Source organism: Athene noctua, chromosome 9 (assembly GCF_965140245.1).
Source record: "Athene noctua chromosome 9, bAthNoc1.hap1.1, whole genome shotgun sequence".
Classification (NCBI taxonomy): Eukaryota; Metazoa; Chordata; class Aves; order Strigiformes; family Strigidae; genus Athene; species Athene noctua.
In genome coordinates, this window is record NC_134045.1 from 6,406,114 (window position 1) to 6,427,242 (window position 21,129).

The 21,129-nt window shown below is 46.6% G+C and overlaps 1 protein-coding gene across 4 annotated transcripts in view; it reads right to left on the bottom strand.

Annotated features, from left to right (window-relative positions):
- Positions 1 to 21,129, bottom strand: part of WDR59 (WD repeat domain 59) — a 50,174-nt gene that overhangs the window by 7,203 nt on the left and 21,842 nt on the right. The window contains exons 12-21 of one of the 4 annotated variants that reach the window (XM_074913262.1): positions 20,787 to 20,919; positions 17,552 to 17,676; positions 16,549 to 16,713; positions 15,647 to 15,742; positions 14,065 to 14,221; positions 12,765 to 12,834; positions 12,320 to 12,473; positions 8,545 to 8,601; positions 2,466 to 2,599; positions 1,110 to 1,191 (exon numbers count right to left, since the gene is read on the bottom strand). In XM_074913262.1, coding sequence (XP_074769363.1) covers positions 1,110 to 1,191; positions 2,466 to 2,599; positions 8,545 to 8,601; positions 12,320 to 12,473; positions 12,765 to 12,834; positions 14,065 to 14,221; positions 15,647 to 15,742; positions 16,549 to 16,713; positions 17,552 to 17,676; positions 20,787 to 20,919 — 1,173 coding nt within the window. Of the gene's footprint in view, positions 1 to 1,109; positions 1,192 to 2,465; positions 3,649 to 8,544; positions 8,602 to 12,319; positions 12,474 to 12,764; positions 12,835 to 14,064; positions 14,222 to 15,646; positions 15,743 to 16,548; positions 16,714 to 17,551; positions 17,677 to 20,786; positions 20,920 to 21,129 lie in introns of those variants that run through there. The other 3 variants (XM_074913263.1, XM_074913264.1, XM_074913265.1) reach the window with 3 other exon arrangements.

Below are 21,129 nucleotides of genomic sequence, written 5' to 3' on the forward strand. Positions count from 1 at the left end.
ACAGCTGCTCGCTGTGAAGCCAGAGAGAAAGAAACAGGAGAGAAACTGATATGAGGACAAGGCTGAGTACAAGAGAGCACAGAAAGGAAATGGGAAAGATGCCACTTCCTACACTGCTATAAAGCACATCTTAAGTGTAACCTGCAACTCAAGCCTCTGTGTCTGCCAGGAACAAGGCAAGCTGCAGTACAGGCTGGACTTACACAGGACAGGGGAAAACAAGCAAGAAAGAGGTATCTCAGAGAAATCTTGCTGAAGCTATTCCACCCAAGCTCTGGCCCAGTGTGGGTAAACCAGACATCAAGATGAAGCACAGACAAAGGAGAACTAGACCTACCTTCTCTCCTCTGGTCTAGCAGAACTCACCAAGAAGCAAGACAACAGCCTGAGTTTGCTTCTGCTCAGATCAGGTAAGCCTACGTGTGTTCTCTGCCCAGGTCTAGGAAGAGCCAAATGCTCAGGAGAGGTGCACAGGCACCTCTGGCATTGCCAGCCCACTCCCATCTCTTTCAGGCACTCCAGAGTCCTGTCAAATGTTCTGCATGTTGCAATGACTGACCAAATGGAAAAGGATGGGCCACGATAACCATTTTTCTCCTATTATTAGCTGAAGGCAAGTAGCCAGTCCCATTCTGGAGCTGGGTCCCTGGGCTCAGACTCTTGGGGAGAAGCTAGCTGCAGTTAGCTCCCAGTGCCAGCACAGATGAATACCAAATGGGGACAATTACGTAAGTAAGAAAAAATCACCCATCAAAATGCTGACAGCAACTAGGCAACTCTGTGCACAGTTACTCCATTTGCTGACTCAAAAGCAGGCTGTGTTCCTCATTTTGCCTGCAGGAATTCCCTGAAAAACGTTCTTCACTCAGTTTGGCAAAGGGCATAACACAATCTGCTTGCAGCCCTGGGAAAGGATCTCTGGATGCCAAGAGTCAGCAAGGCTGTTCCTCAGGCTCCTATGTGGCTGTTACACAGGCCTTGGTTCACCAATCAGAGACTCCCTGGAACAACTTCTGAACCTAGGTGGCTGTTTGGGTATCCAGGTGACAGCACAGGCCATTGGAGCGTGGCAAGGCACACTGAGGAAGAGGTCCAATTCAACGTCATACCTGTACAAGATCCCTCCGTCCCACAGCCAAGGCTGAGGCAGCATTCTTCTGGCAAGTTTCCTGGATATTATTCACATTCAGTCTAAAAAGAAAGGAGATAGCTCAGCTCTAATTGGCACGTTACCTGCAAAGGTGGGGAGGGATGGGGGAAAAGTGGTACTGGCAGCAGTGAGCAGCCCAGAGCTTCCTGATCAATACGAGCCTGCTAGCACAGTCAGGATCCCATCCCTTCCTTCTCTGTTATTCAGGGATCCCTGCCATCCTTCTCCCACTATTCACCTTCAGTAACACATCGCACATCAAGTCCAGCTCCAGACTAGCTGAGATTGATTTTAAACAGCACCATTTCCAAGGAGGTATCAGACTGAACTTGTGCCAGGGTATCGCCAAGCCAAGATGCATTCTTGTCCCTAGAAGCTAGTGCCAGCAGTTAGGTGTCCTGTTCCCATTCAGCCTGTTGGTCTGCTCTGCCTGACCGGGAGGGACGCAGTGGTACACCGTGGAGAAGTAGGCTGGTCTTCAGCCTGTTCCCCAGTGGGATAACGCACCCACTGGAGGGTCTCCGAGAGGCTGGCAAGGTGGGCTGAGGAAACCCACATGGGCTTTCCTGCTTATCATCATAAATCTTCCTGAGACAACTGATATTTTCACCACTTAAGATGTTACAGCAAACAGAAAACAGTCTATGTCCATACACTGGAAATTCTGTGAAAGACCGGACAGTATTACCAAAGCTGAGGAAGCAAAAATTCAGTAACAGAGATTTTGTAACTGTCTGAATTAGACAGTTTGGAAAAAGAAGTTCCTTGTTTAAAAAAACCCCCAAACAAACAGAACTTCTCCGTCCTTTCCATTAAAGCAGAAGAACTTGCTATACAGTCACTGTCACGTACAACCAAGTCTCCAAGTGAATTGGGCACTCCAAACACTTCTGAAATTAAAAAGCCTTAGGAGCTAATAACAGTGTTATAGTATGACAGTGGGCATTTATTGGGATTTTTAAGCCTGTGTGTTTAAGTGTGGAGTTTAACATGACATTTGAAAAAGAATTGGTACTGATAATTTATCTCTTCAGCTGATGAAAACCTGAACCTGCAGTGGTGATGCTGGAGCACTGGTTCAAACTCTGTGTACAATACCCCATCACAAACTTCTTCTATCACACTTTTCAGATTTATAGGAGACAAGTCCCCTCTCACAGGCAGAGAGGGATACCACAAAAAAGCAGCAAGGCAAGAACAGAGGAAAAAGATAAGAAAACATTCAAAGATCAGTGTTGACTGATTCAAAATTAAAATATAGCAGTGCCAAAAGACAGCTGCTTTCATTTGGGAAAGGATGCCAGCTCGTACTCACATGTAGAGCTCTCCCAGCAGCTTGTGGACAGGCAGCAAGCAGGAAATATCTTGGATAATAACTTTCCCAGCAGCTTTGATGGGTCGGTTGTTGGCATCTGTCCCTTCTCGTTTGCTTTTCCACCTCCTTGATTTCTGAGAACAAATGGCACCGTGTTACTGGGAAGAGGACATGAGGCTTCTTGGGCCAGGGAACAAAGCACTAGGGTCAGGAATAATGCAAGCAGCACCCAAACCTGCCTTTCAGAAGGCTCTGTGTTACCCTGGAAAACATCCATGACATGCCCAGGAGAACAAGCATCTCCATCTGTAGGAAGTGAAAAGCAGGTCAAGGCAGCGAGCTCAAGGTCAAACTCACTCAAAAAGTATTTTGTGAGTTCCCCTGTGAAAGCCAATAAGAGAACAAATCATCATTGGGATGCCAATCAAACCTGGGCAGGTTTGGCAGGAGGATCGTTCAATTATCATTCTCATTAGGTCTGGCCTGGGAACCCTCTGCACAGACCACTGCTGACTTCAGCCAGCATCAGCACAGAGACATGTGGGAGGCAGCTTCTGCTTGCCCTTAGCTTCAGGGCAAGCTGACAGCTCCAGACTGTCTCTTTTGGGTCTCCTCTTTCAGTGTTTGAGTACGCCCCTGTTTAGTGCCAGGACAGGGCTCCCACCTCCTGCTTCACCAACAGCTTCAAACAAACATTGGCAGATGATAAAGCAGGGCCCAAGTTTTCCTAGCAAGGATCCTTAGCTACCATGCTCACAGCTACTTCCAGCTGGCTCAGGACATAAGGCAGGGGGGGAGAAGAAAGGAGCGGAATCAACACAAGGGGACAAAATCAAGAAGCCAAGATGATTCCCAAATACTCCCAGTAATAGACACAGAGGCTGTCTTAATGCCAAGCTGCGTAAAGCTACCTTGGCTGTATGAAACACCGTAGAGTATTTGGCTGGTATCCCGGTCTCTTCCAGCTCCTGGCTCTAGGAGGGTGAGGAGGAGGGATGAGAGGATGTGCGATGTGCGGCAGCACGACAGGCAGAAGGCACTGGAGCTCTACCGAGGAAGCACCGGCGGCTACGCAGGGTTCCCAATGCAGTGAAGGATGCTTTGCAATGCTGCTCCCCTGTGGCGTGTACCCTCATTGACACACGGAGTCCACGCTCCTGCGCAGAAGTGTCTCCTGGTCATACTGAATTATGGAGAGTCTCCTCAGGCACTTGAGGGGGGCTTCCTACACCCCTATCTGAAGCAGAACGGTACCTTGGAAGGGGCCAGCAAAGCAGCCTTGTGCTGATGGCTCCGCAGGGCAGGCAGAGCTCACACAGGCAACACACCGGCGCTCCTAAAGAGCAGGCTGGGCTACAGGAAGGGCAGGACTTGGACCTGCAAGCTGGGTCCCTTCTGCTGTGGATGTCAGGCCAGCTCTGGGATGGCTGGGTGCCAAACTGCCTTTGGCCGTGACCATGCAATCCTATGAGAATCTGAGCAGGCTTCTCACGGACACAAAATGCCCATAAAAAACCCTAAGAACCTTAAGAAATCAATTCCTTCTTCACTGCCTGCCTGGCCCAAGCTTAGGCCCGTGTGCTGAGAAGGTCTTGCCACACTGAGCATACTGCTAGCACATGCCACAAGAAGTAAAAAGGATGTGCTCCTGAAGTCACTGTGGACGTGGGGTGATCAAGGCTCAGAGGCTCAAGCATAGACCTGACAGTAAGTGCAGGAGGTGTTCCAGACTTGGAGGAGGTGCAGGTAGATTTTTTCCAAGGATGCCCAAGTGACAGAACATCACCAGAGTTCCCCTGATTTTCCATTGCTCCCCAGAGTAAAGAGGAACAGAGTGTGCATGCTGTCCAGCACTGAGGTGCCAAATGCTGGTGGGAACAGGGCTGTCAGTATTCAGTGCTTTGGAAAAGCTGGCTGACTAGGGCATGATCCTGTTCTCTGCCATGTCCCCTCAAGTCCTAATCCATTCAAGCAGAATTTGCCTGCAGTATTTATCTGCTACATAACTCTGAAGCCGAGAAGCATTATGCAGAGGAAGGCTAGAAGGTGGTTGGGCAGGAGACTGAACTCTCTTCAGTCCACAAGTACCTAATCAAGGCAGTGTCGGGATCAGCTCTGGCTCTCTTGCTGTCAGGCAGACTGTACCTCTTTTGGTAACACCTAAAACGTAACTACCCTTCCGTGCTGAAGGATGTGCACAGCAAGGAGCTGCTGATGCTGCCAAAACCAATACTTGAGCAAAGCTTGGGAGCCCCAGCACAATGCCATGCCATTGGTGCAAGAGCTCAGGCACTGTCCTGGAAGAGCTGCCAGGCTTTTCCCAACAAAAGCTGTTGTTTGTGCTGTGTCTGAGCAGGTATTTGAACCCAGGCTTACAGATGCAGAACCATATTCTGCTGGTCTATCACCATGGGCTTCTAAGAGCTTGGCAGGTAATTTGGAGAGCAACTTGTCACCTCCTGACCATCTGTAATCCAACTGCCCCCAGGTCTCACGGCAGATGGAAGGTTCCCCTCTGACCAAAGCAGGTTCACTGCCCCGTCATCAGGAACAGATTCAAGCTGCTCCTGCCCTCTGCAAAAGCGGACTGAAGAAGCCTCCCAACAGGCATTTCAAAGACTAGAAACATGGACAACACATATCACTTTCCACAGGTAATTAAGTCACTTTTTTTTTTGGAAGAAAATGACAACAAATGAGGATGAGAATGGACAAGAGATCCCATGAATGGTTTCCACTGCTTACTGTTAGCATATCACCAGACAAATGAAGACACTAAATGTATCAGAACCCCCTGAAAACTTGGACTCACAACAAAATCATCCTGTTTTCTTCCTCTTCACACTGCCTATTTTCTGGCAAAAAGGGAAGCCCTAATTCTTTACTGGTGCAGCTCCTGGAGTAGTCAGTGGATGGCCACATGCCCTGCCAGTACTACACTTTCATGACCACTACTTCCTGCCCCTCGAGCTGTGACAGAAGAAAAACCACAAAGCCACATGCAGAGTCACCATTAAAAACGTCCTGGTTTTTGCAATTAGGTTTGCCTCAGCTACAGCAACAAAGTGTTAGAAAAAACTACAATCAGAAGTATGGGAACCATTATGGATGAGATAAAGCCCATCACCATTGACAGCAGAAGCTCTACTTTGAGCCAAATAACTGCTAGTGTTTGTTACAGGAGTAGCTCTCCATCAGTCAGTATTTGAGCTCTATTAACAGGGATTACCAGAGCCAAGGAGAGCTTTAGCTTGGGTCTATCTGGTCAAGGTCCAGCTCAAAGTTCTTCTCTCCCTTCTGCTTCACCTCTTCTCCCAGGACAAGCTCCTTCTATGGTGTTATCAAAAGCTGTCACCAAGGCCCACGGTCATTAGGGTAGAACAGAAGGTAAGTCTCTTCCTAGGGGCTCGAGCACAGGTCATGAGGGGGAGCAGGGAACGTAACGGTTGGAGCTGAAGCAGAAATCAACACGCATGCACCAAGCTAACTGTTGACAGCTGAAGGTCAAAGACACAGGTCTTCTGTACTGCCCCCAACATTTCTAGCTCTTTCTGCAGCCTAGAATCCATGCCAAGGAGAACTGCATCTACCCAGCTGCTCCTGAGAGTTTAAGGAGAGGAAGAAAAGAAAATAGCAACAGTGATAGTAAATTAAGACTCATCAGTTCCTCACAGCACCAGAAGGAAAGAAACCAGAGCATTTATGACAATCATGGGGTTGGAGGTGACAGCGGGGAATAGCACTGAATAATGACTAAAAAAGCCAGCCTGCACCTTCACTACCATACCCAAGCCTGTAATTTGCCGCAATCTGAGGTGATAATGATGGCAGTAAATGGGTTACATGTAGAAACAGATAGCCCAAGAATAAGCCACCAACTGCTTCGTAGCAACCACCATCATCACTGCATACTCAGCAGAAGTAGTTACAAAATGCTGCATGCCTGCTCAGAAAGGATGCTGAACAGTTGGGGGGGTGTGTGTCTTTGGATCCTGTTGAGGCAGGCAGCGCTGTAAGTAGCATCGTGAAACAAAGTGTCGGTTTTGCATAAGCATATGCAAAATTTCAAAGTTCGTGGTATAAACTTGTGTTAGTAGGCCAAAAGGAAAGTTTGCAGACAGAAGGGAACAGACTTGATGCTGAACATTAAGCTGCAATAAGGCATTTACAAAATAGTTAAACCTGCTCAAAGTCAGGTTCAAGCTGCATCTAGTATTATTTTTTTAAAATAAAATCTTAAAATTGCTGCCTCCCTGAGGAAAGCTATGCTGCCTACAGATAAACTCCCCCATGTAGGTCATGCAGCACTGCCTGGATTTTCTCTTCAAAATAACCAACATTTACTATTTCCAGCATCTCCCACAGTAGCAAGCACTTTCCACAAAGGGACTAAAAAATCTGAGGCACTTTTGAATCAAGTGCCCCAGAGCAATAATATTTCTTTATAGCTTCCACCATTTAATAGCTGGCACCTGCCTGCAGCACAGGCATTTCTGAAGTGGAGGCTAGTCACTACCTAGAAAGAGGGCTGAATAATTCCTTCTTCTAGACTTGCTAAACTCTTGCTTCCCTGAGCACCTTCAGCAATGCTGAGCTCTGCTTCCAAAGGGAAGGCACTTGGTATGCACAATTAATACACACCTCTCTTGGTGCATGCCTGCGTCTTCGCCTTGGGCACTGTTGCCCACTTTAGAGAGGTGATTAGCCTCTTCCAAAGGTTATCCACAAATACAATAAATCCTTCAAGGCCTGGAAGAAGGCATGTATCATTTTTAAGCATACGCTACACAAAACTATAACTTTATCACATCACTGTTTGCTCTTCCTTCCAAGCCAGTGGTAAGGGAATTAAACTGTGGCCCTTTGTGCGCCCCAACTTACCACACCACAAGCTGGCAAATTCCTTGCTTGGTTTTCTTTCTTAGCCTGTTCCTGATCCAAGACAGAACTTCATTTCTTGCCTCCACTGCTCACATTTCTTTATAACCTCTTTGCAAAAAGCCTTAATGGAGTCAAGTAAATTACTTCTGGTTTCTTTCACCTATTATTTGCTAGTATAGTCTTAGAGCCTATACATTAGGAAGGCTTGATCCTATTACACCAAGTTAAATTGGGTGTTACAGGATTCTCTTTTATTCCCTGATGTCTTACAAAGAGATAGCATGAAGGACAGCGGCTGTGAAAAACCAGTTGTTCGCAGAGACATAAAGAAAAACGGACCTAAAGAGATCATCTTTAAATTGAAATGGAGTTTTCTAAGCTTTGCCTGTGCTTGGCAGATGAGTGATGAGACAGTAATTGCCCAAATTTACAGCACAGCTTGAGCAACGCTGATATCATCAAGACATTCACATGAATAATGTTCAAGCTTGAGGGACACGTGGACCTGACTAACAGAAAACGACCGTCAAAGCAGTCTTGAAAGGGCAGGTGCCAGGAGGAGGGAGTACCTGCCAGGGTGCCTGGAAATGCAACCACTCAAACTCAGTGCAGGGTGGTGCGATTCCAAGGGCTGCGAGAAGATCACAAATTAAGGAGAAATTCTATTTATTGCTCCAGGAAATAAGATCTCATGGTGCGTTGCACTGAGAATAGGCAGCTCATTTTAATGAGATGACAGATCGTTGTGAGCAACTCAACCAGTTTGTTTCTTCCACAGCTCTTAAGTGATCCTCCCTCTCCAGCAAGGCTTCATCATTCTCAGAAATGAGGTGCTCTAATGTCAGTCTCATCAGTTGGCTGGTGATGCATAAGAATCATTCAAGCTCCTCTACAGTGCACTCTGTTTCTTAGAGGTTGATTCTTTCTCACACTTCAAACTACCCCTTGGCATCCTTCCCTGACTGCTAGACCAGGGAAATTAGGCATGTTGTGGGTCAGTATTTGTACCCTGCAAGCTCGTGCCTGCTCCTGTCCACTTGCACGTGCATTCACTCTTACTGGAGAAGGCCCTGTGTAGAGTGCAAGTCCCCCACCTCTGTGCAGGTTACTCAAAGGCAGGCAGGTGGCATTTTATTCTTGGGCCCTTGGGCAGAAGACAGGGTTATATCAAGGACAGTATTAGCACAGCGCACAGTACCGGGAAGTCGTTAATTGCTTGTATGGACCAACGTCGCCGGGCAGAGCGAGGAGACATCTGTATGTGAAAACATTATACCCAGGAAAAGGGAAGAAAGACACCAAGAAAATTAAAGACAAAGGTAAATAAACTGAAACGAAAACTGCCCTGAACCAGCAGAGTAAAAGATACTGTTCCCAATGGTTCTGTTACACAACGAACAGTTGCAAACCATGATCCCCACTTTCATCCACACACCATTGTGCTGTACAACATTACCTACAGCCCCGCCAAGGCAAAGGCTGCTGTGTCTGTGCCCCACACCAGCCACTGTAGAAGACTTCAGCAACCACAAATCTGAATAAAGTCTTCCACATGGAGCTGTATTACTGCAAGAACCACTGAACTGCTTCATGGGACCTTGTTTGTACCATGAATTGACAGCAGAGCAGAGGACAACACCCTGGATCCCCACATGCCAAGCTCCTACTCTAATTACTTTACTCCTCTTGGCTGAAGAGGAAGGCAGCTAAGTGCAAACTGCATCCTTTTTAAACACAGCTGTCCAGCACCATGGCACAGAAATCTGCAGGAAAGTAAGTAAACACTCCTGCTTACTCAGATATCCCTTTAACATCCAGCATCCTCCAGGACTTAATTCACTGGAACCAGTTGTAACTGTTCACTTTAATTTTAAACAATAAAAGTCACATGTCAGGATATTAGAAGGGATGTACAGACCCTGCTACTTGGCAGGGCCATGTGGAAATTGTCATTATTGAGGTTGAGGAACTCATTCAGGTTGAGGGAGTAATCAAATTCACTGATTGGCTATGCAGAATAGCTCCATTACAAGTCTGCAGACGTTTCATTAAGTACTCAATGCAGTATTATAGCAACAATAAACGGAATCTCTCAAAGCACATTACTGTGACCTCACTTGAAAAAAGAATTCTGTTCTAGTTCTGTACAAGTCAACACCACAAAAACAGTTATTTGCATCGTGTGCAATGTATTTTACAATGATTTCTAGCTGATGATAGGCAGTCAGGCCCATCAGCCTCTACCTTCCCTCGCACCTCACTGCTGGGAGAACCCTGCAGCCAGGGAGGAGAGGCTGGCTGCAGGGCCCCACAGAAAGAGAAGACTGCAGCCTTGTGCTATGGGTTCCTCCAGCAGGCCTCACAAGAGGAGGAGAAAAGGGTTAGGTGAAGGAAATTCAGTATAGTAGATAAGCAAAACTAAGCTCAGTCACCCCCCCACAAAAGTCCTGCTCTCTTGTAGGCAGTCACTGCTGCCAGCCTACACTCCTGTGTGCTCAGAGCGTGAGGGCTGCAACCTGGTGGGCACCAGGCAAAGCCTGAGGGATGTTTTGAAACCAGAAGTTTCCAAGCTCTGCCAAATTCCCCAATGGGAAGTGTAAGGACACGGCTGTCACCACCCCTGTGTACAGCTGTCCCTCAGGCAAGGCTGAGCTGTCCCCAGGTCCCCACTGGCATGATGGTCTGACTGGAGGGAGAAAAACACAGCCACAGCACCTTCCTTAAGAGACATCCAGGTCTGAAACCCTGATGGCATTGCCACAGTACAGATACAGCCTCTCCTTTCTGCTGACTACTATTCTTTAGTCAGGGCTTTTTTTTGAGGAGTGAAAAAGAGGGACGAAGAAAGGAGGAGCGTGCATGTGTGAATAAAAAAAGATATATATATATATATGTGTGTGTGTGTGTGTGTGTCTCTCTCTCTCTCTCTGTATATATATACACACATTTAAATGAGCACAGAAAGGCTCAGTGCCAGATTTAGATTTTGGTTTACTAAGGAGATCTCTGCTGGGTTCAGCAGCTTCCCTGCCTTTATAGGAACATATTTCCTGTCTAGCAACGGGCAAATTCTATTTGTTTGCTAATGGCAGTGATGCCAGTGGTTGCTACATGGGATTTAAATATCTGGTTATGGCTGACAAATTCAGTTTTGGGGCTGAAGTTATATAACATGAGTGTTTAGGACATAAAATTTCAACTTTTCTTTAATGCAAATATAAAACCCAAGCTTCAGAGCAAGGAGTTAACTAGACTCAGAGTTTGGGATTTTTGAAATCCTCACAACAAAATGACATAAAAATATGTAGCATTGATCTAACAGAGGCCTGAAGAATCAGAAAACCTCTGCTGAACAGAGATACACATTGTTTTGGGTTTTTTAAACTATTTCATCTGCAAGAACATTTGAGCTAGCTGCCTGCTAGGGCCCTTACACTTCTTCCAATCCAGCGTGTGAGGAGATAGCTTGGCAGGGGGAAAGGGAACACAGGAATTTTCTCTGGCTTTCACCAGATGTGGCTACACACATGCTTTGTTCTCTCAATTTTTTTAATCCCATGACAAAAATCTTGTCACCATCAATACAAGGACTGAGGAGACAGGTCATATGAAATTGCACCAAGCTGCTTCTACATGTTATTTTTAGCCTTGTCTGTCATCTTAGAGAGCTGTGTGTCAGAGACAAGCACACTGCAGAGGACAGAGGTAGCTCTTTAAATAAACTCTCCTGCAAAGACTAGAACAGGCTGTAATCTTGTATCAGGCGGCACCATTTTCTCTTCTCATCAAAAAAAAGTTTGTGTGGGAAAAAAAACAGAAAGGGGACTCCAAGAGTCTTCTGGGGTCTGTATGAAGGCAAAGCTTGCAATGGGGAGGACTAACTTGCATCACGTCAGCAGGACACCATCCCAGAGGGCTCAGCAGTCATGTCCAGGACTACTGGAAAATTAAGACCTCTTTCAGTGCCAAGGAAGGATGAAAGCTCAAGGCTCTGACTTTCCTTCTGCTCCCAGAACAGGAGTTCCCAAGCTCCACTGCAGCAGAGTGCAGACAGCTCTTGGCTTTCCTTGGGGTACCTGGAAGTTCTCCGTTGCTGGAGCAGGTTAGTGTCCTCAGCATGGACAGTGGGCAAACTACTCAAATGTCCCAAGTTCTCAGACCCTCATCGAAGCTTACCATATTTTTGCAAGCCACCTTATCCCCTGCTGAAGCACAGGGAGTTTGCTTCTGATCAAGCTGCATGGCCCATTACTCCCAAAGCATCTGCTCCATGCAGGCCCCCAGCTACTTCAGAACTATCCTACGGTCATCCTACAGCTACCAACAGGTCTTCCTCACCCTCTGTGTCCCAGAAGGAAACAATTTCACTCTCCCCCAAAGCCTTGCTTGTAAACAGCAACAACAGCAAGACCTACCTAAACCAGAAGTATGTGGATTGGAAGATTTTTGGAGAATCATGTAGGAATGATTTTTGTTTAAGAAAAAGTCCAAAGGGACACATACCCCTGAAAAAGAAAATCTCTGTAATAGAAATAACCAAATATACCTCATAATCCAGAAGGAGGTAGTCAGTAAACTGCAGGAGAGCCACAACCCTTTGGTGTTTTATACGTCAGGGAGTACCAAGAAAAGCAGAGCTGCCTACATGTATTTATCTGGAGTCTACAACTTCTTAAGTGTGAGATTTTAACCCTAGATAATGCAAAGGGAGACAGTATAATGCACTGAAGGAAGCTGTGATGGCCAGTGTAGAGAGATATCAAAATAAGCAGGTCAAATGCTAGAGAGGATCAGTAAAGAAGTTACTAATAGAAGATAAATCCATGTGACATTTTTATGGAGCTGCCTGTAAAAGGATGCCTTCTTGAGAGGAATATGAAGCTTCTGTTACAAGAAGTCCTCACAGCTATATGACAGGAATACATATCACAAAAGCTGAAGTGTTAGGAACAGCTTTTTGGTCTGGTACTTACCCTCTCTTTGTAGTAAAAGGAGCTAATGGAGACCTGCTCCTTCTCGCTGCGTGTTGGACTCCCACTGTACAAACGCAGATTGCCTGGAGTCTCCGTGCGGATCTTCATTGGAGTAATGAGGCCACTGTGGTATGCTGATAAAGCTGACAGGGACCTGGAAACAACAGAATACACTTTCAGGAGCTTCCACCCACCAAATTGCCCCAGAGGCTCACACCACCACCTTCACTAATCCAAGCTGCTAGCCATGTTTCAGGTGTGCTGAGGAAAGGGATCTCTGCTGAGGACCAGTGATGTCAGGGACCAGCCTCTCTGCATCGAGGGCACAGCTAACACAAGAGGTCAGCACTTTCTGAGGGGCAGTAGCGCCAGTGCAGGGTATGATATTCTCCTGCTTTCCTGCCCGTGACAGCTGCATGCCTCAAATGCGACACAGGGTACTCACCTGGGTGTGGGCTCTGTCGGGGACACTGCACGGTGCATGGTCATGGGTCTTGTGAAATACACCAGGTACCCTGAAGAGACAGGACACAGCATAAAGATCATGCAAGGAGGAGTAGACTACCCAGAGAAACCTGGTCGTTTAAGGCAGAGTCAAGGGGCTGGGTGCCTATCCACTACCCTGAGCATTTTAAGACAAGTAGACAATCTCATTTTCTCTACCTAAATGTACTCCCTGCAAACCCATTAAAGAGCGTGCTTTGTTGAGATGACTGTCTTAAAAGCACCAACTCAGGTGGCTTGCAGATGTTAGAGAAAAGACAGTAAAAGAAAATGAGCAAATACATACTCATGTTTTAACTCTTCACCAGAACTTGTCAAGCACTTTGATACTCCCAGAGGCAAGTGAGGTAACATTTAGCTATGCAGAGAAACCACTGCAGGTTGTACGACTCTTCAAAAGGATACCCAAGCCATCTGAAGACAACTCCAAAGCACTCTCTCACAAGCCTTACCCCATTTTTACAGCATCTCAAGTGTCTTCAGCCACCCACTCTTGCAAGAGGTTCAGGACTTAGCAAGGTTTCACCGAGCCTATTCAATGCAATACTACTCTGCTTTACTTTTGCTGGGAAATCAATGAGGTCTGTATGAAAAGCAGCTTTCTTTCAAAACATGCAGTCAGGTCTGAAGGAGGCATGCTTGCATCTGAAACAGCTCAGTGGAACTTAACAGCTTGTATTCAGACCTTAAGCTGTTTTTTAAGGATGATCTTTGTACTGTACACTCTCCTGGAAACCTGGACAGGGAGAAGTTTCCCAATGACCCTGGGAAAGCTATTTTGGGCAACAGAAAGGGTGCAGAATGAGAAAAGTGTGGTTAGTAACAAGAATATGGCTTCAGCAAGGGGTATGTTCAACCTAAACCACAGTAATTTTGTGAAGACTGAGCGCCAGAATGTGTCCAGCAGTTTGATGCTGGTAGGAGAGAACTAGGCAAGGAAAACAGCTGTTCCCAGTCTTCTGTAAAAGGTCTGTCAATGCATCTGGTATGCCACAAGCCAAAGGGCTTCATCTAGTCCTCAATTTCCAAATCCTAAAATCCCACATGCAACACCAACTGCAAACCGTTGCTAAGTACTCATTATCTATAAATTTATCACAGCATCACTACTTTGATACCATTTCTTACCCACTGCATGGCAGTGACCAAAGCCTTATCCTGTTCAGAGGCAAGTGTTCTCCAAAATATCAAAAGGACCATTCCCCAGGTAGCCGTTGTAACATATGAGCGATGGGGCTAACCTGCACCACAGAACCTGGCTCCAGAGGTCCGTGGAAATGGGATGTTAGAGTCCTGGTAGGAGCCATAGGCATTGGAGACCCGGGCGAACGTGGGCAGGGGGGGTGTTACGGAGTTTGACAAAGCGTAGGGATTGCTGGACGTGCTGTCCTCTTGGTTCTGAAACAGAAGTTACCCAAGGTCACGCTCCTGCTGCCACAGGAAGGGAATCCAGCTGGAGCACTGGGCATCACCATGCCAAGCAGCCTCGTGGAAGGTGCTCGTCCTTTGAGCCAAAGCAGATCAAGCACAGAGCACAGTTACTGCTCTGGCTGCAAAGGCACTTGCAAGCACATTTATCACTGAGGAAAGGGCTCCTCTGGCTGCTTGTCCAGAGATTTCTCTCCCACCACAGCCATGCTGAAATACTAAGCTTAACTTGGGGTGAAATGGTGGGAAACTATACAGAAAATCTGGCCTTCAGACTCTGGATGTGACTCTCAACACAGGGAGCTGAGCTAAACCTGATATCTCAGTGATGTAAATGAGACCAAGTCACCTTAAATACAAATACCATGCAACTGTGAGGGGTCAAATGCAGGCTGAGAGTCTTGAAATGAGGAAGGCAGGTAGTGTGCAATACTGGGAGACCTCAGGTCTATCCATAGGAATTTTTGAAGAAATTTGCACTTATTTGGATAAAGAGTTCTACAGCTTAGGTTTAAAGGAATTCTTCAAAGGCAGCATTGCCTGACTTGAGTCATCAGATTTCCATACAATGGAGAAAGTTCCCACTCTTACGTTACTGCTGAAACCAAACAGAATTAAGACTTTCCATGTAAAAAAAGCTCGTTATTTGTGATGAATAAACAAAGACTCTTGGAAAAGAAACCTGAGGAGACTCTCCAATCTTTTCCTGAATGCTAAAAACATCCACTCCGGTACACTTCACCCACACACAGACCTAATACCTGGCACTGGGGTGCTGAGTAGGTATCACAGATCTCTCAGCTGAGGGCAGAGTGTGACTTAGATATATCTGCAGTATCCTCCCTAGAAAACCTCAGCACAAGGCCTCAGAAAAAACAGACTTTTACAGCTTTTTTTTTTTTTTTTTTTTAAGTGAAGAAAACAAAAATCCTAGAATAGGACTAACAGGATCTTTGACTAGAACCGAGGAGGTAAAGTTATCTGCCACTGCCTTTCTGACAAGAATGAATTCATCAGCTCCCTGAGGCCTCTCATCTTCTCTCACATACGATAACATGCCCTGGCACTTGGTGAGATATACTCAGAGCTGGGAAGTCACCATGCACCACTAAGATACTCCAAACCCCAGACATTCCTGCTAACCTGAGTATCAGTGAGCATGCAGAGCTCCCCAAAGCAGCAAGCCTTCAAGGCCTGATTTTTAGAAACAAAATGCATCTAATCATCTGCTCAGTTTTCTTCAACATTAACCAGAAGTGCTTACACAAATGTAATGCCAGGCACAGGGGTCTATTTACACATTTAATGAGGGCGGACTCTCACTGCAGAGTCAGAAGTGTGGGACGTGGGAGAAGACAACAAACTAGGGCAGAAAGCCCACGCAGTTCTCCATACCACAACAGACTCCAGCCAGGAGACCAGCTGACGCAGGCAGGGCTCCAGGCAGCTCTGGTTCCGCTTCACTTTCTGCAGAGAAGTGTCTTTCAATATCTGGAATACATACAAGACATAGCTTGAATCACGGTTACACCCAACACCTTCCCCACATCCTTTTTTGCCTGCAGAGCAGCTAAGATGCCAGGATCCAGAGAGGCCAAAGACATCCCATAATATCCACTGGAGCCACACTGACCCACTGGTGTGCTGTCTGCTTTGAGGAACAGCTCTGAGCTTTGATCAGAGCACCTAGATTTGGCACACTCTGAGCCAGGATTTGGGGTGCTCTACTGCTGTAGCCCATACATTCCATATCAGTTTCTGGCAAACTGGATTAGGTTTTTTTCAGGAAGGAACCCAAATTAATCCATCAACCTGCTGCCAGGGAAGGGATTTCATCAGCAATAGGACTTCCTACACCAGACGATCAAACACCCAGTCTGGAATGAGCAAGGCCTGTGTAAAACGTCTCCTCATTTTTAAAACAGTTTGTGGAGGAGAGCAGGAAGCAACATCCCAGCTCACAAATAGTATCTTTCTGCAGCTGGATGCTAGCTGGTCATTTTGTCTATTATGGGGTTGGGGGCAACTGCGTGAGGAGTAGGATGTTAGGGATCCTCAGGCAATACACATCACACCGGAATAGTGAAGAACACATTTAAAAAGCACCAGTGGAGAAAAGGCAAATACTAGGCTGCAAGGTCAACAAAAATCTCACCCTAGGAGCTCCACAATGTATCAGTTCAAAGTGACCTGTGGTATGTCTTCAGCGAGGTCAGATGTTTTATTGCGTCAGTAATCCAGACATCAAGTGTCCAGCACCTGTATATTTATAAAGACAGTGTATACTCCCCACACACCTTCAGCAGCTTTGCTTTCATGGAGGCAGTAATCGAGGTTGGGTTGATGAACTGGAAGGACGGTGCAGCATTATTGGGGTACTGGACAGGGAACATCACCAGCATCCTGACTCTGTGGTTGCCGCAGTGCACTGACACCGTACAGCTACGACTCACCGCATCCATCTGTGAGGAAAAGCAATTGCTCTGTAGTTACATTCCCAAGGACTTCTAAACTTACAGTGGCTTAAATTCACGCTGAGGGGATGATTCCTCCACACACTCATAAGAGGAAGGCATGCTGTTCTCAAGGGCAGCGAACGCAGCAGAAAACCCCAGGCAGATGGGGACAGACTTGGCTTGTGCCAGCAGACTGCCAGGCCAGCATTCCAGCATCTAGACCACAGCCAGCCCAGGTAGTGCCAGGAATCAGCCACTGCACCCCAGCCCACTTCACCAGGCTGTGGAGAGCTCCAGACCCACTGCAGCAGTACCAGGCAACACCTATAAGATCACATACCACTGTCTCAGAAAAACCACATCAGGGTTCATGCCATGAGCTGTGAAACCACACGAGTGGGGAAAGGAGGCAGCTGCCTCAAGTCTCCCATCCCGCCCCAGCACTGTGCCTCCAGCCAGCTTCCACACACAGAGGAGGGTTTGGCGTACAAGGGAGATAGTGCAGGGTAGGGAGAGGCCAGCAGATTGGGTTCAGAAACAGCTGAAATGAGATCAGCTGCACGTAGTGGAACAAGTCACTTTCCACTCCACAGTCTAGGCAGAGAGGAAAACACCATCCAGCCTTCTCAGGACCAGCCAGGGTACTCACTGTGCTGAGACACTTCCCTCACTCCCAGTGTCTGGGATTATCCTCCTTTCCTCTACCCCTGGCCAAGAGGATCTCTACAGCTCAAAATAAACCTTGTTTACAGACTGTAGCCAAGAAGGTTCCCCTCTAAAGGCTCTGATGAGCCAGCCTGCTCACATCCCCTCCTTAACAAGCCAGTAAAAGGAAACTCGCTACCTCGACATTGACATTTCGGATCTGCACGTTGATCAGTGAAAACTCCTGCTGCAGTGTTTGAGGCAGCCCCAGTTGGTCTGTTTTCTTTCCCACCAGGGGGTCATTCAGGAAATCTTCTTTTAAGGCTGACAGGAAAGATGGAGAACAGATTGAGACAAGCTATACTGCACAGACTTCTGGCAGGTGATGCCAGCAGGCAGTCAAGACAGCAGGCTTTCCTCTGCTCTTCTGATGCATGAAGGTATGAGTCTTACCTGGCAAAGACCTGCGAGCTGGAGGGTCTCAGCTGTTGTTTAGAGGCAGGCTTCTGAGCCTTGCTCTTCAAAAAAACCAAACCTGTCTGCACACAGGTTTCCCAGGAAGGTTACAGAAGCTGCCTGTACTCTGTACAGCCCTAAATGGTCTGTCTCTACTCATTTGAGACCCCTTCTCCTTCCTACACGGTACTGCCAGATCACCAACAGCTGAACTGGAGCCTCTTGGTTCAGCAGGAAAGAACTGCTGCCAGAGCAGTCTCCAGGAGGAGCTCTGATCTTTGGGACTCACACCCTACTGCTCTTGACTTTCAGGGAATGCTTCCAAAGCATAATAAGGCTTTGGGAGAGAGAAGAGGGTATTTCTGGACCTAGTAGAAACTTAATTAATTTGTAGCAGACATTTGCATTTAATGTTGCAAAGCACTCTACTACTTTAACAGTCTTTGAAGACTCATCTAAATGCTGGGTCTAGATGTCCAGTTCCAACAGTTTTCAGGACAATAACCCCTGAAGGCCAGAATACATTTAAACAGCCAGGCAAGCACTGCAGGACATGAGGAATCATGGTTAAGATAGCAAACTTGACTGAGTTTCAAAAGAATCGGCCTCTGCCCATGGTCGTGCCTGGCTTTTGCCTCGTACTTTGTTATGTATCCCCATTAGGGCAGGGGCAGCTCCTTCTGAAAGGTGTTTTGCTGTAGCACCACTTCCTAAGACCACCAAATGTATTTTTGATGATGGTTCCAAGTACACAAGGGAAATCCCAATTATTCAGTTGTCATTCTCATGATTGAAATATCACATGGCACAGACTATTCTTAGCAAGAAAATAAATTGCAGGAAATGCAAAAAGTTATTCTTTTACAGGCATTTGCCTAAAAGTTACTGACTTTGCTGTTGGGACAAATTTATCTGGTTTTACTGCTGCCTAGTGGGTTGCTGAATTTGGGTAAGTAGGATGCTTAGCTGCTCATTCCCAATTGCGATTTTATTGTAGTGCTTAGATATACTTCACAAAAGGGAGCTGAAAAGGGGATTAAAAGAAGATCAGTGGCTCTCAGGGAAGATAATAATTTCTAGCTCAAGACACCGCATAGCTTACTGAAAAGCCATCTCTGAAGTTCCCAATATGGGCAGCACCCTCCTTTTGTCTTCTCCTCCCATTCCCTTCCGATTAGTTTCTAATCCCGCAAAGCCCACATATTTGTCTAGATTCCTAAAGATCCTTTACAGGCAGCAGCCAGTGAGGAGAGCTGTACACTGAAGACACAGCTGGTGGGCTTTCTGATTTATCTTCTGAGCACTGTTCTCTTCAAAGATCCCCCAAAGTGCTTTACTAATAAAACATGGAGACTTTGTCTGCAGCTGAAATGCAGCCACCTCCAGGGTGAAACACAATAGCTTTTAGGCTAGAGAGGACTGAAATTCATACCTAGGGACTTGCCTGTGCATTAATCCTGCAGTCATGGTATTTGCAGCAAAATCTACCCTGCTACAGAAAAGCCATTTTCATCCCCTTTGGCTGCAAGGGAAACCCTACCAGTCTGAACCAAGGCCACACTCACGCAGAAACCACATAGGACGTATGAACGTGACCTCATCAGGGACAGTGAGAGAGTTAACTTTCTCCTGTGGAAAAAAAGTGAGGTCAGGCAGCCAGAATGAGAACACTTAATGCTCTCAGCTGGAGCAAGAGAGGCCATGCTTCCCCACACAGTACTGCTCATGGTGAGCACATGTAGCCAGGGCTTTTTCTACCATATTATAAAACTCTCACATAGATGGAGGTGCTGATGACTTTTAGAAACTTGCTCTGCTGCCACATAGGACAGGTGGCAGAGAGGAACTTCACTGCGATTTGCTGGGCAGGAAACTTCCAGTTAGGAAGAGATGCTTTCCCTAAGGGACCTCACAGCTGTCTCCTTTATTCAAAGGACAGATATTAGACCACTTCTTCCCCCTCTCTCCAGTTTGTTGGCAAGTCAAAGGGCAAATCAAATCACTTTCCTGTAAGGCCTTCACATGGGGATCCATTGTGGCACCCTGCTACAATACAGAAAGGAACTGTGAGTTTAAACCCAAGCTGAGACAAAGGCATGGGAGCTCCCAATTCTTCTTCCTCAGTTTTACATACAGAAATCTCTTTAGACAGCTTTTTCACATGCATATCATTGCCACAGGTCTCAGCTGCTGCAATCTCTTCTATTCTGGTACTCACACTCTTCAAACACTAACACCCTGAATGTTTAACCCTGCCAGAGCCTTAACCACCCAAACCCTCCTTTGCATTCCTTCTTTGATGCCTTCTCTTCCATAAAGCTAAATCAATGCTTTCTGCTAAAGCCTCTGACCTATTCTCATCCACCCATCTATATTCAGAAGTCAAAGACACCATCCCTCCCCTTCTGCTCTGCCAGCCTTCAGCCACCTCTCATTAATATGTGAGCAAAAATCCACTTGCTCTTTCCACACGACTTCTGGTGGATGGGAGAACACACCGGCAAACATCTCCACGTTCGATCAGTTCACACACTGATCCCAGCAGAAGTGTTTAGATACCAGGTGTGATGCAAGCAGCTTGTGTCAGAGTGCCTTACCATATGCTCCCCTCTTTTGTGGGCTCATCTCTCAGCTTAAACTAATCTACCTTCTTAAGAGCCAGAACTTACTTTCTGATTGCCTTATTTTTGGCAGCAAGCCACAACTATGACCTGAAGAGAATGTAATTAAATTATATTAGTGACAAGGAAGAGCTTTGTTTTACAGCTAGAATCATTGTGTTAGAGGAGAAAAAACTTGGGAGGACCATCCTGAGAAACCTCTAGTGTTTTCCCTCCTTCCAGATGGGGAATCCATTAACCTTTGAAACAGCACCAGTTTGGACTATGCCTACGAAGTTATTTTCTTATGCCAAGATGCATGTTCTTCCCAACACAGACAGCTGTGTCTGAAGTTCCACGGCCCATCACTTGTCTCACCTTCCTCATCCCCATGTCCAGAGTTATGCTGGGGCTCTGAATCCTGGGGGTGAAGGGTCTTGTCTGGCTCTGGCAGATGAGAAATCCCATCGATGAGGTCCTCAACTCCATCCAGGATATCATTAGCACAGAGCTGAAAAGAAGAAACACACCCACATACTGCACAACAGAAACCAGGCTGTGGAAGGAGCCACCACTAAACAACCCGTTTCTTCAGGGAGCTGAATTTGCAGCATAGGTCTGTCGACCCAGCAGTCATGACTAAGACCGCAGCATTGCTTCTGTGACAAAGACAGCCAATCTTCCACTTTCCAGCATCCTCTGCTCTCTTGCCTCAGACACC